This window comes from Sinocyclocheilus anshuiensis, unplaced genomic scaffold, assembly GCF_001515605.1.
Source record: "Sinocyclocheilus anshuiensis isolate Anshui unplaced genomic scaffold, SAMN03320099.WGS_v1.1 scaffold915, whole genome shotgun sequence".
Taxonomy (NCBI): domain Eukaryota; kingdom Metazoa; phylum Chordata; class Actinopteri; order Cypriniformes; family Cyprinidae; genus Sinocyclocheilus; species Sinocyclocheilus anshuiensis.
Window position 1 is genome coordinate 401,539 of NW_015542378.1, and position 17,404 is coordinate 418,942.

At 36.8% G+C, this 17,404-nt stretch overlaps 1 protein-coding gene across 1 annotated transcript in view; it reads right to left on the reverse strand.

Annotated features, from left to right (window-relative positions):
• Positions 1-16,233, reverse strand: part of LOC107692460 (protein sidekick-2-like) — an 80,165-nt gene extending 63,932 nt beyond the window's left edge. Inside the window, exons 1-4 of the mRNA XM_016491505.1 lie at positions 16,208-16,233; positions 14,306-14,412; positions 11,771-11,918; positions 173-306 (exon numbers count right to left, since the gene is read on the reverse strand). Coding sequence (XP_016346991.1) covers positions 173-306; positions 11,771-11,918; positions 14,306-14,412; positions 16,208-16,233 — 415 coding nt within the window. The remainder of the gene's footprint in view (positions 1-172; positions 307-11,770; positions 11,919-14,305; positions 14,413-16,207) is intronic.
• Between the last annotated feature and the right edge of the window lie 1,171 nt (positions 16,234-17,404).

The following is a 17,404-nucleotide window of genomic DNA, read 5'->3' on the forward strand; positions in this document are numbered from 1 at the left end:
AAAATTATTACTGGCTAATGATATTGGCCAGAATTGTGATGTATGCACATCCTTAGCTGTAATACAGTAGTTGGCATCTGTGATATAATCATTTGTAAAACTTATAATTAATTTTAGTCTATAGGAGGAAGTCTAAGTCTAACTTTGTGTGTCCAAATCTCTACAGACTTACTTTCCACAGACAGTGCTATGGGCTGGCCAGTCTTGTTTTCGCCGTTCTTGTCATTCACGGCTTGTACGTAGTATCTTCCAGCATCTGGGGCCACGGTGGACAGGATGACCAGCGTATTGTCCAGAGTAATGGCTCTGTGAGAAAACAACAAGCAGAATCATGGTCAAAAATCTCCAGCTGTCATATATCACACACAAGCACTGACTTATAACACTGCATCAGTAATATCCCAACAAACTACACACCAAATGCTCAGTGCTGCGCTTGAAAAGCTGATATTTACATGAAATATTCCCCACGGATGTTTCAGAGCCAGTGGAGTACTAACTCACTGCTATCTCATTATGCCTATTCATATACACAAAGGGAAATGTCTTTAAAAACATGACAGAATTCTGAATGTTTCTTTCTTTTTTTTTTTCTAAACCATTGACACAACGACTCATTTAAACATAATAAACAAAGAAACCATCTCCATCTGTCATTTCCCCTCCAGATCAAGAACTCCATGAAATGACTTTGCTCCATAAATATCACATACACTACTTCTGGTGTCAGCAACATGCAACAGCTGCTATGATGAAATATATATTTTTTCCATTAAAAGAACAAAAATATTACTACTATTATTTTATAGGCTTTTAATTAAGCCCTTATTAAATTCAAGTACTTTGCAATATATTTGCTAAAAAAAACATTGTCACATGAACAGGAAATACATGCATACATATAACTCTGTTCTACTTTCAAATATTTGAAAAAGTAAATTATATATATATATATATATATGTATATATATATACATAATTTCATTTTTCATAATTTATTTATTATTTAACATAACCTAGGGGCAAGAAAATAAATTAAAACAACTTGTACTACACATGTAACACTACTTCCTCTTTAGCAGTACATTCACACATCTCACTTTGAATAACCAGCCATCTCCACCCGACTGCCCCATTGCTCTCCACTGGGCCGAGTCCTGACACTTACCCCATGGAGTCCCAATTACAGTGCCTCCTTTGTTTACAATCAATGTTTTCTCATTATGACTATGTGTTGGACAATTGAGGAAGAATTGTTCGTTCTGCGTGGCTGCCCTCGACCCGTCTCACACACCTAGTCTTTGAGCTGGCACCCACGTTCCCCCGGCCTGAGTCCTCTGGGGTGCGGAATGCTAATAGGAATCTGTTCGTCTCACTGTAAGAATACCAAATGTGTGCCAGAGCCCCAGAGCCACTATCACAAAAAGGCTGCAGATGCTTACTGATAAAGGCAGCATATTTTGAGGCAAAACTGACAGATCTTTCGCTCATCTTTCATTCTCTCTTGGCTTTACGACTGTAAGAAGACTATAACACAGTTGATAGGCCTGCGATTGTACAGTATATTTTTATACAACACCCTTAAATCTATTGTGTCTGTATACATAAACCTTAGCAAATGACATGCAATATTTATAACTACAGCTGATACTGAAGTCTATACTTCTGAGTGTCCTTCACAAGACACCATATCTTCTTCATATCGAAATCTGCTTCAACCTGTAGTTCTGAAGTATTACTGTGGTTAAAAATAAATGTGTGTGTGTGTTATTTTTTTTTATCCTTTCCATCAATCTGTTTTAGACACATAGTAGTGGCGGCAATGTCAGAAAGAACTAGTTCAGATCCCTGTAGTTGAGGTCATCATGAAACAACATTTGTAAGTGAAATTAATATTCACTGACAAAACAAACAAACAAACAAACAACATGAACATGTATTACGTAAGTAAGTTAGTAAGGTTAATTAGAATTCATGTTGGCTTTTAAATATACACTAAACAAATTTTAATAAAATTAGTCTGCTAATGTTGGACCCACAGCCTTGCGTTATTTTAGTATTATTTATATACTATTATAGTATTTATTAATATTCTGAATTAGCTTTTATTTTATATTTTAGAGTTTCCATTTGTTTTAATCATATTATCATGATTTTGTAATTTTTATTAATTTATTTATTTGTTGTATTTGCCTTTCATTTATTTTATTTTATTTTTTGTTTTCGTAATTGTATACTTCAGCTTAACCTGTTAACTCAGAGATTGCATTACTGTTAATGGTACTTTAATGAATTACAACCATTTAATTTCAGATAATGCATTTTCATGTCTATGTTAAAAAAAAGGGGGGTTGACAGTAAAGATGGTTCAACTTTATTTTAATAAACAAAAAATATTTTAATAGTTTTAGTTAACAATAACAACCCTGAAACTCAGTGAGCTGTGGTGCTTGTGTGGCTGACATGAGTTCAAATCCAGTTTGCACTGTCTGGATTATGTTTCCCCATCATTCCCTTTCCATTTCGCACATTCCTATTAATAAAAAAAACAATGAGGACAAAAATAGCAAAAAGTGGCAATTCAAATAACCAATAACATAAATTGTGTGCACAGAGCATTGCAGAACAGCTTTTAACAAACCAAATAATCATCAAAACAACTCAAATTCAAATATTCATGAGTATCTGCATATTTAAAATTAATTTTGTCCTAAAGCACTGATTACACCAATCCAAACACTTTCAATAAAGATAAAACACATACAATATTGAAATTGCTGATTGCATTTACTGAATTGTTAAGTGATATTAAGTTAACGATTTCAAAAGCACAGTTTGCTTTATTAAAAAGCAAAGAGCCTCATCCTTTTCCTTAACAACAGCACGATAAAGACATTATGCTCTAGTGCAGCCAGCTGTCACAGGATATTACATCAACCTCCTGAAATGATTAATGACTGCTGTATGATTAGAGCAGCTCAACATAGAGGGATGACATAAGAGCGGATGATTGATTTTAATATCTCCTCATGCACACACTTGGTCTCAAATTTCTCCCATTTTCGGCCCACGATGCATCGTTCCAGATGGATAAGGGGCCGGTTAATAAGGGCGAACGGCTGTGGTGTGATGATCTGTAGTGAATATTTCACTCTGCCTGGGTCCTGGTGCGGCAGGTGTCAGGGAGAGAGCCACACTGCTGCTGAATTATGGATTGGAAGAGGGACAGTGAGCAGCCCAAGACTGCAAATTAATCTCACACAAGCACACACAAGCACACACAAGCACATTTATATATGCACTTACATTGTTCTTTCCTTATACTTTTATAAACATTCACACACACACACACACACACACACACACACACACAATAAAATATGATTTACACTGCAAGCATACGACACCAAATTCCTGACTGACACATGCACGCATGATAAAGGTCACGCATAAACATTATCGCACAGGTCTCACAGTACTCATAAATATAGCACATATACATGTTTCTGAAAGCACAGATGAATATAAAATAAGATGAAGCATATGAACCCGTTTTATGTGGTAACAACATATGACAGAGGTAAATTATGAATTTAGAAATGCCAAAGAACATGTAATCCAGGCGTCCATGAAGGAATTCTGACATTTTTATCCATAATGTCAGGAATTTTTGTGTAATATAATAAAAAATATTCAAGGAACTGCTAATGAAACCTGCATATACAGTGAATGAGGATAAAATAAAACTGCAGTTCTGGTACTTATTTACATTTTGAGGATTTTAACAAACATATTTTTGGTATAGACAAATTATAAGTCAAATCATACAGGTGGCTTCTTGAGGAAAGGTGTACTTTTACTCTTCCGATCGATTCCACAATACCAGAACATTATATAGACAATAAGTAATCACCTAGCAACCAGCCACGACACCTTAGCAACCACACAGCAACAATCACTGAAAATCTACATTCTAGCAACCAATCACAATACCCTACTATCAGTGAAGCAAGCTTTGCTCTTATTTATTTGTGTGAAAATTCCAAAACACAGTTACTTTTTATATTTTTGTCCCACACTTTTTCTGCCTTTACTCTCTCTGCATGTATTTGAGTGTACTCCCACATGGTTGTGGAAAGATTTCATAAAATCAGTGATCAGTGACTGTTTCTTGTTGAAGAATCACAGAGCTGAGAAATTAGTATCACTGTTGTGTTGTGTTTTCTCATCAAAGGTATTCACAGCATTCAGTTACTGCAATCCAGCATTTAAGTCTGCCAAAGATTGGCATTCTGGGAGAATTCATTCCGTTCAAGTGTGCATAAAACATGGAGTCTGTAGAACAGTTCCAAAACTCAATGAGCTGCCAACCTGGACAGCATTAGAAGGCAACATGGGTTCACTCTCAATGCAAAGGTTGTTCCAAAAGGAAGCATTAATAATCATAAATGCATCAGATTAATCAGAAGGCTGATTAGTATTAGAAGGCAATTCCAAAATGCAATGAAAGAGAAAAGTTGATTACAAATATACATGGTAGTATATGAATTTTTATATGATTTTTTATGTTTTTGAAAGAAGTCTATTATGCTCAACAAGGCTGCATTTATTTGATCAAACATGCAGTAAAAAACAGCAATACTGTGAAACATTGTTACAGTTTAAATTAACTGTTTTCTATTTTAATATATTTGAAATTTAATTCATTCCTGTAATGGCAAAGCTGAATTTTTACTCCTTTCTTCAGAGTCACATGATCCTTCAGAAATCATTATAATATTCTGATTGATGCTGAATTATCAGTATTAAAAACATTCATATTGACCCCAAACTTTGTTTGAACAGTAGCGTACTTAATTTATTACTGAAGTACACACACACAAAAAGATAATATTTAACTGAATATTCTATGTGTGTGAGCATTTTTATGCTAATTATACAGGTGCATCTCAATAAATTAGAATGTCGTGGAAAAGTCTCTGGAATACCTGACTCTGCTGGGTAGATCATGGCATTATACAGTCAAATATTTTTGCATAATACCTGCTAAACTGTATATTTGACCACTGTCCAAGCAAGAAGGCAGCTGTGCTGGTTTCACGTCTCTCAAAGCGCACTTTGGTCTTTTTTCTCACATGATAAAATAATTTTTACCCAAATCAGTATTTCATGACCATATGTTTTATGTTATAAAAATATACATTAAATATAAGTGGGATAATGTACAAATAAATGGTTTTAAATGCATGGTTGTTGAGGGTTTAGGCAGCTCTTGTAACACATGCCGGCACAAACCAGTCCCTCCATAATAACAGTAAATTCTAGGGCAAAGGGTTTAGGTGATGGCATTTCTATAGCATGCAGACATGCCTCTGAACAAAGAGCTTATATTAATGCAGTGGTATTATAGATTTGATATTGCAAGCTTCATTCAGTGTGATCAGCAATTTATAATCACAGGTGTAAGTCAGTTTTACCCACCATTGGAATATAGTGCATTAGTGTGTTTGCATGCAGATCATTAAGGTCTATATTCTTTTCCCCAGCCATTAGACTATTCCTGTAAACACAGTAATCAGCATATTTGGAATAAACTCACATTCTGTTCTATTCTGGGAATATAGGAAGTGCTTGTTAATAATTCATTTAGATAATTTTGAACAGTAAATTATTAAACCGATTCGACAATAGCACACAGGAGCACAAAATACAGGTCATGAGAATCATTACCTGTCTGTAGATTTATGTGCATTTCTAAAAATAATCTGTTTCCTCCCTCCAAAAATATTTCACAACCCTTAGTCATGCATCTGCAGAAGGTGTGTAAGTAAAACATAAATTCAACCATCTGCACCTGCAGACGCACTATGGTGAGGTTAGCAAAACACTGTGAACACTCTTTGGTGTTAAAAACTCAAACAAACAGAATATGACTACATTCTGATATTATTTGTGCATGTAAACATGGTCAGTGAGGAATTGTTTGACTGAATCATACCAAAAATGGATTGTAATGTTCATACCATCATTCCAGACCAGATGGCAAAGGTCATAGAGCCCAAGCAGATTTGATCCAAACTAGCATCGCATCTATTTTTCACTGACATACAAGGCTTACAGCAGTTTCAGCAGGAATGGTTGTGCTAAACTCTTTGGACACATGGTCTGGCTCAGGTTCCTGTTAGTGGGTGGTAAAATTGAGGTTTTATTTGAAGCCTGAATATATTTGACTAGTGTCAGAAAGGATTTCCTTGCAACACATGCTGATGGCACCAGAGGGGCTACTTCTGTTCTGCTACAACATAAAACTTGAGATATTGGCTGCAGCAATAGCATTAGCTTTTGTTTGTGAGACAGGTGTTGCTCGCGTATGTGTGCACATGTAACGAGGAGGCTGAAGCCGAGTGAGAATCCATATGCAGAAGTTTATTTAGAGGGCAATCCAGAATCAGCGTCAGAAAAAGGCAGTAGTCTAAACACAGTCAAACAGTCCAATCGGCAGCCAAAACAGAGGTCAGAGTGCATACAATGGGTTAAGCAAAAATTTGACCAGCGGGTTAACGCACCATGATGCCAGGAAATAACTGGGTCATGAACTGATAGCAAGGGAAAGCCTAGGATGATTTCATTTCTTGGAGAGTCGATTACATAAAATGAGATAGCCTCCTGATGGAACAGGCCGACTTGGGGAGTTCTCATCAGAAGCCAGTTGACCAGGAATGGTGAGTGTTTTAAATGGCAGGAGAAAGAACTGATCAATATTTACCAGGGGTGGGGGATTGGAGAACGTCCGAGTCTTGTGTGGGCACTTCAGCCTATGATGTCCAGCCTCACCACAATAGCACAATGTGTTCTTCGTCTCCCGGTTTTCCATTCCTGGGAATTTCCCTGGAAAATTCAAGCATATTCTTTCTGTCAGTTTTATTTGACCACCTGTATTCAGCTTGTGCTGTGTGTGGGCACTAGATCTGCTTGTGTGTGTCCTGTCAGTATTTGTAAGTGTTCCCAGATATATTTACCATGACTGTGTGCGTGTGATATCCGCTCGAGATCCTACTGCCTCTAAAGGGACCGTGGCTTGTGCCGTGCATATTTGTCTAAGTGTAATAGAGGTCATTGACTGCGGACTCTGCTGCTCCCTGGAGAGTGCTGCACTGACAAATGCCATTCCACTCGCTATTGTGTATGTATAACTGTTATAGTGGGTCAGCAAACACACACATTCGAACGCAGGTGCACACAAGCTCTGTTTGGAGCTGCCTTGCTGTCTAACCAGCAGCATCCTAAATGAAATGAACCTCATATATGGCATAACGTTTTCATTACACCAATTGGTTCCAATATAATTTGATGTTAGCATGTTGCTAAGCTAAAAGTCCCCTAAAAAGTGAGGGATCATATAGAATCTTCTGGTCTGAAGAGGTTAAAACCTCTTAAACTCTGCGGACCCTGATACGGGTCCAAAATCGCATTAAAAATGTTTATGCTTCATTTACATAGCCTTCCTTATATGGTATCAGCCCATATATGGGTTCATTTGAAAGCTTGGAGTGTCTTCTTTACAAAGAATAAATCTTGGTTTTAGGATTCATAAAACAGTAAAATTAAGCTTAGAAATGTATTCGTCCCACACACGAATTTCCGCCTAACGATTGCAAATAATTTTTCCGAAGAATGTGTATTTTATATATTTTTCACAAAACAGTCAAGTCATATATCACAAGAAAGCTCTCATTCTCAGGAAGTTGACTATGTAGATTATTTCATTGTGTGACAATCACAGATCGAATGATCTTCAATAGAATCACGATGTGACATTTCTCACCTCCAAGCAAATTTTCGTATGGCTTACATTCCTACTCGTAGCACTGCTTCAGTCAGCCGCAAATATCTATATACTCTATATTATCTTTTAGATTAGGATCTCTTCTTTCAAACAAGACCATTTTCACGTTTCTGCGTGCTTCCATAGACGCGAAGACCATTTTCAAGTTTCTGCGTGCTTCCATAGACGCGCTCTCCAAGTCATAAAATCTAATGCCAGGCAAGTCTGATCTTTTACAACTCTGATGAGTCTGTCGATTGCAATTGGTCAGGTTTTATGACACACACTCACGCCGGGCCAGGCAGAGCTGTAAAATTTGACACCTCTGCGTCAACAGAGGGGGAGGGTGGTCGAGGGGGCAGACACGTATCCGGATCCGGGACATACATAGTAAAATAGAATTGCGGGGGGAAAGTATTTTATAAAGCCTCTTTTTGCAAAGGAAACTCAAAATGACATATGTATATGCAAAAAAGGACAATTTTACTCGCTTTACTTATAATGCAATAACTCCTGTTTAGAAGCTGTTATTTGAAAGATTCTTTTTTTTTCTGGTACATTTTGGCATCTAATGGCATCAAACAAAGTAAATTGCAAAGAGCTGGACCTAATAGAACCTGAATTACAGATTTTCAAAATAATATAAAAAAAAAATAAAAAAGCGCCTGTTTTTTTGTGTTTATTGTAATATTTGAAAAATATATAATGTTATTTATAAAGAATTACACTCATATTTTGTAGTTCAAAGGGTTTTCTTTACAATGAAACCATTTTTTTTTTTATTTCCTCCATTGTATGTGTGTAGGGTAAACATTTGAATTTGAGTATGTCAAATTTAGGCGAAAATACCAAAAAACGCACCAGAGAATAAGTGGTGGGGATCCTGTTAGAAATTGTGTTTTTGAAAAGAGAAACTCAAAGAGGATGAGTAACAGTCATCCAAACGCTGAGGACTATTGGCCTCTCATCTAAACCGAATTCTTTAGTGGAATAGATCGGAATGCAAGGGACAAAATCTAAATAGAAAACAGAATAGCACCTTTCCTTTAACACTCGCTGGGAGTGGTGCAGCTCCTGGAATGTGTTTACCATCTGAGGTTCTGATTATACACAACATTAGCCCTCCCAAATAACAAAACAAATCAAATGCAGTCAGTGGAAAAGGGCCTTTCAATTGCATTCCTATTCAATAATGAAAGACTAATGGCTATTGCAGTTAAATGACTATCTCGGTTAAATGAGCGCTATCTCGCTCCCTGTGGGCAGGAAAGTAATGAAGGGAGGGTGCTGTCTTCGACATGCAAGACTGCTGTGGGGCACACCGACTGATAGAGATCAACTATATCAACTACAGAGAGATAGATAGAAAGATGGATAGAATTACAGAATGACAGATAGGACGACAGATAGAACAATAGAGAATTACAGAACGATAGAATCTGACAGAATAGATAGAATTATGGAAGGATACAGATCTATACCACTATAGAAAAGAAAAAGAAAATTATCACGGTCTGAATTGTGACAATGGCATCAAGCTTCCCTAAATGCAGCATAGCCAACAGGAGCCGGGATGGAGTAGAGACAGTCCCAGTTGCAGCATCTCAGCACGAAATTGTCTCATCAAGGGGAAACTAGAGTCAGGGGAGCGTGGAGAGAGAAAGAATGCTACTTCTACTGGACAAGCTTTACCAATCTACAGCTCAATTTACAACAAAATCTGTTCATTTTCTTCTTGCCCAACATGAGAAAAAGAAAGAAAGAAAAAATAATAATTTAGTTGATGGTCAAACGTTGGTCAGGCTTCAGTGGCTGCGCACACACAAACACACAAGATGAAGCGTTCAGAGTGAGTTAAATTGTTTTTTGAGTTCCTATAACTGTTCTCAGCTCTCATGCATTCATTAAAACCACCTCTGCATCACAGACATCTATATGAATGGCATAAAACTGCAATATGAATAAAAGTTTTTTTTTTTTTTTGTAGGGCAAATTTTAAATGCCAGGGGCAAATTACATTACACTATTACCTTCCACGAAAAGCAATAAGTGGAATTTAATTTAAGAGAGATTGTTTGTTTACATACTCTATTGATTATGGCAGCAGTAAATCACTTAATGATGATCAAATGATGCAGAAAAGCATTTTAATTGGGCATACATCCAGATGCACATTGCCTGGACTGCACTGATGGAATAACGCTGTACAGTCTCAGCATAGTATGTAAGATTGAAGTCTGTTGAATTTTTCACAACCAATTATGGTGTGTAAATTACACTAAGCACACATTTTTATGCAATGCCTGTGCTGTTATGTGATTTGCATTGAATTCCTCTAGTAAATCAGATATAAAAGCTATGCTATCAGCTGCATAAAAATAGTTTTTAGTGAATCGAATATCCAAATAAACATTATTTTAGTTAAGGTACAGTTTAGTAAAAAAATGCATGCTTACAAATTATAATTTACTACATTTATAGTCAGTCATACAGGTTTGGATCAACATAAGGTTGATTCTGATGACAACATTTTCATTTTCGGGTGAACTATCCCTCGGTTCAGGCCAAGATGTTTAATATTTAAGACTGGAGGTTTAGAACAAACCAAAATGCCTTTCTATATACAGTAGTGCTACTACGCAATTACTGTAATAATATAATAGTCTAAGATATTTCACCCCTTCCTGATTTAATCATGTGAGCACATAAAATGCAAATACTGAGTCATTTTGTCTCTTAAAACAAGAATGCTATTCTATAATTTAAACTTTCTATGTAACATAAACTTTACATAATTTGGCAAAATGTCAACAGCACTGTTAACACAAATTAGCACTGTAGGCGACTCAAAAGAAAAGTGCTGGAAAATGTCATTTTATTATCCACTGCAGTGCTCATGTGTGCTAGAATCTCAAAGTGGCTGAAGGGAGGCAGGGTTCTGAGCGAAAATGAAGAAACACGGCTCTCTCCCAGGCATTGATTATCCTGCTCTCTTCTGGGCGGTGTGATTGCATGATTAGAGGGAAAAGAGACAGAGAGCAGATGAGAGGTGAGAGAGAAAGCTTTGTGCTTCTGAAAACTCTCCATTTCATGACCCTTGGGCCGCACAGCTAGTTTTCAGCGAAACGAGGGCCGCCAAAATGAGTACAATCTGACCAAAATAAAGAGTGAGATTAGAATTCACCAATCTAGAGCAGACGGATTCAGAAGCGCCAGGACACTCTCAGACAGACTAGCAGTCCTCCATGGGTGTCTCGGTCAATGTTACGCTTATTTCCATTTTTCACGGACTCTTTGAAACTGCGAAAGAGGTGCCAATGGCCTGATTAAAATTCAATTAAATGATTTTCCTGGAATAAATGTTATCTGCTCCACTCATTTGCACGAGGTAACCTTGGCTCAGAGCTAGAAACAGACGTTCATGTGGAAGCGAGATGTATAAGAGTGCAAAAAGGAGAACCCTGGGAAGGCAGAGAGAGTGTGAGGAAGACAGAAAAAATGGAAGAAGCTAAAATACTTGGAAACATCATTCAAAGGCTTTGCAATGCCAGCTGACGCAATGAAATTATGATTAAAATTCACAAACAAATGAACAAACAAATGATGAATGTTGGACAAATGACTAGATAGATAGATAGATAGATAGATAGACATGTCACCCCCCAATTTAAATAAAATGTAAATTTGTCTCCCACATTTTTTGTGGCAACAAATGAAATATAGACAGACAAACAGAACAAACAAACAAATGCACGATGGATGGATGGATGGATGGATGGATGGATGGATAGATAGATAGATAGATAGATAGATAGATAGATAGATAGATAGATAGATAGATAAATAGATAGATAGATAACCTACCTATCTAAACACCTGGTGGCGATAAAACAGTGTGCGTATCTCTGGACTAGAAAAATAAACCCAAGAGATTCACAAACTTACATTCGACTGCTGGGAGGGATTTTGCGACCGTCTCTGAACCAGGTAACCTGTGGTTGAGGGAAACAGCGAATATGAGGCGCCGGTATTACGGCTCCTTCTCCTTGGGATACGGCTTGGGTTCGTTCTCCTTCCTCAAAACTTCCCATATCTAAAGACAAAACACAAAACGAATGGTAAGAGTGAGCAAATTACAAAACACACGTGTTAAAACTACAATATAGTGCATATGTTAGCATTTAATATTAAACGTCTGTCTAAATACTGACTCATAACTCCACTACAAATACAAACAGACTTTAATTTCTGGTACAAGTGCCTACATCAGTGGATAAAAACAGTTGCAGTATTAACGTTTGTCGTGTTGCCAGAGACTCAGCAGAATTTTCCAGTGTTTTCTAGTGTCTTTAACCATCTGCTGCAGTTGGGCAGTGTTTGACAGACGTGCCCTGACACAGCGCCAGACATCCCCACGGCTGCCGTCGGACTGGGGATGATGTGCCAGCTAGCTATCGGCCATGACAGTGACCAGAACTGACTCATCCGAACGGACGTTCACCATGTGTTAAATCAGCAGTCATTCTTATTTACACCCTTATCTGATTCAGCAGAACGTCCTTGTTGCAAGAACTCGGACATGAGTAGCTAACTTCCTGTGGAAATGTCCATTTATTCCAATCATATGTAAAAAATCCCTGATAAAAGGTTTGTAGAGCAACTTTTACTCTCAACTTGTATGTTTTAAAAGGGTAGCACATCTAAAAATGAACATTTTGTCATCATTCACTCACCCTGATGTCATTCCAGCCCTGTATTATTATTACTTTCATAACAAAGGAGGTCTAAGGCAGAATGTCAGAGGAATAATGAAAGTAATATGTGGTCGGAATGACATGAGGGTGAATAAATGACAAAACTTTCACTTTTGGATGAACTATTTCTTTTGTTAGCAAAGGAAGGTAGAAAAGAACACCATTTCTAGCTGCACAGTGTGGAAGAGATTTCAAAATCAAAGGCAGCCTCTTTAATATCAAGAGCATTATTCATCAAAAAAGCTAATTACGGAAAACCACTTAAAAAAAAATACAATATCCAGTATGGCAATGTCCTGCCTTTGATTTCACAATGTCGTTTCTTGTGTATTGACTCCTGTATTTGATTTCTCTCACTTTATTCTTCAAAAGAATGAAAGGTAATTGGATGTCAATTATTGCACAGGTGCTTGAAAAGGAAATGAGAAAAGCAAATAAGGTCTAAGTACTTCCATCTTGACCAGAAGTGAAGTACTTCCACATTTCCTGATATGAAAGGCCATAACAAGAAGCGACGGACCGATACATCAGCCAGCCTGAATAAATGGACAACGGTCGGCCATTTTGAGACTATTAGCATGGGCTGCTAACTGTGAGCACATGGCTATTTGCAAAAGTGAATAGACGGATGTGTCAACTGATGATAAAACAGAGTAACTTTTGAGCATAATATCATTAATACAATTCACAATTGTTCAGTATTTGGGGGTTGGTAAGATTTTTAGATGTTTTTGAAAGAAGTCCCTTATACTCACCAAGGCTGCATTTATTTAATAAAAAATACAGTAAAAACGTGAAATATTATTGCAATTTAAAATACCTGTTTTCTGTTTGAATGTATTTTAAAATGTAATTTATTCCTGTGATGAAAAGCTGAATTTTCAGCTGCCATTACTCCAGTCTTCAGAGTCACATGATCCTTCAGAAATCATTCTAATGTGCTGATTTGGTGCACATCAAACATTTATCATTATTTTTATTACTACCAATGTTCAAAACAGTTGTGCTGCTTAATATTTTTGTGAAAACCTTTTTCAGGATTCTTTGATGAAAAAGTTTAAATGAAATAAAAAATCGAATCTTTTATAACGTTATAAATGTCTTTACTGTCACTTTTAGTCAATTTAATGCATCCTTGCTAAATAAAAGTAATTTTATGTTATGTGTGCGGAGAGATGAATGAAAACATACTTATTTAAAGAACTTTACAGCAAATCAGGTGCACATTTTTCTATGGATCGAACACGGATCTGTGAGCAGCGAGGAGTGGAGTGATTAGAGACTGGAAGTTGCTGTTGCTTCACTCACATACTCCGCCAGAGAAAAATCTAACTTCGATAATGACCGGAAACAGCCGAGGAGAGGTCAGTGGGCAGTGAAACTTGAATCTGACTTGAAACACCAGAGACTTGCCACTTGGTTCAAGCGCAGCAGCTGTTCCTCATGCTAAACAGATTATAAAACGGATGAATGAATTAAATTCTGAGAGAGCGAAGCGATTGGTCGACACAACCTCATCAATCTAATGAGGAAGTTAGAGTGGACCAGCTGTGGCATTGCAGAGGATCTTTTAATGAAACAGAGGTACGCCACCTCACCAACAGTGAAACACACACACACACACACACACACTGGGGCACAATTTGACCGTCTGGTAACAATCACACATGCAAGGACCAACAAACATAGAAATCCAAAGTGGTTGAGAGTTACTATGCTTACTCACGTGCCACTTGTACTTCGGTTCTCCTCTGTAACAACGCCCCAACTCTGTTCCTCACAATACACCGATAGAAGCCAGCATGCGATCTGTCCAGAGATGGTATCAAATACCTGTGAGAGATAAAACAGTGGGTTTACTCTCTAAATAATGACTATGCATCAAGCATGATGTAACGCCAAACTGTCAAAGTGCCTTTCATAAGCGATGCATAAGCGTTTTATGTATATTTTATATGTACAAATGACTCTGATTTATTCTGTCACCGCCGTCCTTCTCAAAGCAACATCTCTGTAATCTGTCAAAACCGTCAGGCTCTCACACGCACTTTTCATTTCAACGGATGTTCCTTATCTTTTATAGAGCATACCTGGGAGAATATAAAAACTGCTATAAAGTATATTTTTTTCTATATTCCAATCTCACTGTGATGATCTTGAATTCCTCTGATTCAGTGCAGAAAGTAAATGTGCTTGCATTATCTTCTTCCCCTCAGTAGGTGGCGCTCTGACATACACAATTACTGTGGAAGTAAAAAAGCTGTTGCAGATTTTAGTGAGGACTATGAGTGAGTAAATAACCAAGTCCCAATAGTTTTACGTTCCTCTTCCGGGACCCTCGTTACTTACATTATAGCCAATATGGTAGAAAACCAACTAAGACCACCGGACCATTAATTTCATGCTTGTTGTTCATTTATGAAAGAATTAATCACACAAAACATGAATTTGACTATAACACTTAATCACTGATAAAACTCACAGTAATGAATTTCTGCCTTTATTAAGGATACAGCAAAAATAAATAAATAAATAAATACACTAACATTCAAAGGTTCAAGTACAGTACATTTTTAAGAAATCAATACTTTTATTCAGCAAGCACATGTTAAATTGATCAAAAGTGACACTAAAGACAACATTATTACAAATTATTTATATTTTAAAAAACAAATTTTATTTTTGAACTTTATTTTGAACATCAAATAATCTTTAAAATGTATTATGGTTTCTATACAAAAAAAATAATAAGACAAAATGATTCTTGAGCAGTAAATTAGCATATGAGAATGATTTCTGAAGGATCATGTGACACTGAAGTCTGGAGTTATAGCTATTGAAGTTTCAGCTTTGCCATCACAGGAATAAATTACATTTCAATTTTTTTTTTTTTTTTGAATTTTTACTGTACTTTTTTACTAATTTTAAAAGTTATGTTGAAGAATATGAAAAAAAAAAAAAAAAAACTCACCGACCCCAAACTTTTGAGGAGTAGTGTATGAAATTGCTAATATTTCTATAAAGTTATGGCATAATTGGCATAAAAAGTTGAAAATAGCACATTTCAAATCTCAAGCAGCTGCTGTTGAAATGAATGTGAATGCTTGCGTGTAGCTTTTCTCAGTCGCCGTGATTTTGCCAAGTAAGACATGTTCCTGGATCAACATCTTTTGATGATCCTGGATCAACATTAATGTCCAAAAATATAGACTTAACCCAATCCCTACCCCTAAACCTAACCCTACCCATAATTTATTCCTAAAATCAGTGGCAAATGATAGCTCATTAACAAGAGTGTAGAAGCACTTAACCCTGATTGTAAGCCTAAAACTGACATTTCCTGAAAAGTTATATCTCTATTCTGACTGGTTGATTGGAATGATGTTCCAGGATCAACAAGGATGTTGATCCAGGAACATGTTGTACTTGGTGAAATCACGCTCACCAGCTTTTCTCTTTTGTATACACCAGCTAAAACTTCATTACTTTAATTTACCTCTCATTGTGAAGTGGATGAAATCGGATCATCTTCCAGACCATTTTAATTCAGTCAAACCACATTTTCTCTCAGCCCGACTGACCTGAACTCAAATTAAACTGACCCGAAGGCCCATGGGCCACACATTACCGGGCCAGAATGCTCTCCAGCCTCATGGATCAATGATGGAGAGAGATAAAAGAATGAAACTGCACATAAACGAGTGGGATAAAGGGAAGAAATGCGAGAAGGAGAGGGAGATGAGGAAGACACTCCGATCCGAAGACATTTCGATCTAGATGCTTTAAAAAGCCATTGACCTCAGATGGCAATCAATACAAACAATGGAGTATAGAGACAGTAAAGAGATCTGTCCAGACACAGAGAATGAGACTGAGAGAGAAGGAGAGAAGGATAATGAGAGCAAAGAGAGAACATAATGCGAAGAATAAGAAACAAAAAAAAGTCAACAAAAAAAGATGAGGATGATAGAGAGATGGACACAGAAACACATGCAAACAGGAAGACAACAAGAGGACAGTGATTGATTAGCCAGATGCTGTTAGAAGGTCAGTTGTTTGGCTATTCATTCAAGGCATCAGCATTATCTGTCACTCAAACTACTGCTGTCTGAAATAACTTTTTACTTTCAATATAGTGTCATGGGAGAAACTGCAAAGCTACAGTAAATATGAGAGAAATATAGAATAAAAATGGAATGGAAAGACTTGATGTATTTAAAGAGACAAATCGTCTTTTGATAAAAATTAGAAACGGATTAAATAGAAGCTGTACTTGTAGTCTGGCAACAGACTAACAGAACAAAACAGAATAGAATAGATTATAATAACAAGTGAATACAAAAATATAATTGAAACTGCTTTAAAATGATAATTATTTTATAATATATTTTATAAAATATATTATATTTTATTATTAATAATATATTTTATTTTATTATAAAAATAGTACACTGCAAAAAATGCTTTTCTAGCTTAGATCTTTTGTCTTGTTTCCAGCCAAAATATCTAAAAATTCTTTCTTTTATAACAACCAAAAAGTTTTGTTGTCTGTTGCGGAAGAACACACGTTCCTCTCGTTGAAAGCAGAGGAGCGGATCCAGCAAGAGCTTGATGGGGCGACGCGGAATGAAAAAGTTTTTTTTAGGAGTCGCGGCAATATTGAATCATCGGCGCAACTATAACGACATGTGAATAATCCCGCCCACTCTAAAGCGGTACTGAACTGCAGTGGAAACGCGAACCGTGCCAAGCCGAACCGTGCCGTGCCGTGCCGTACTGAGCCGTACCGAGCCGAGTCGTACCACGCAGTGGAAAAGCGCCATTA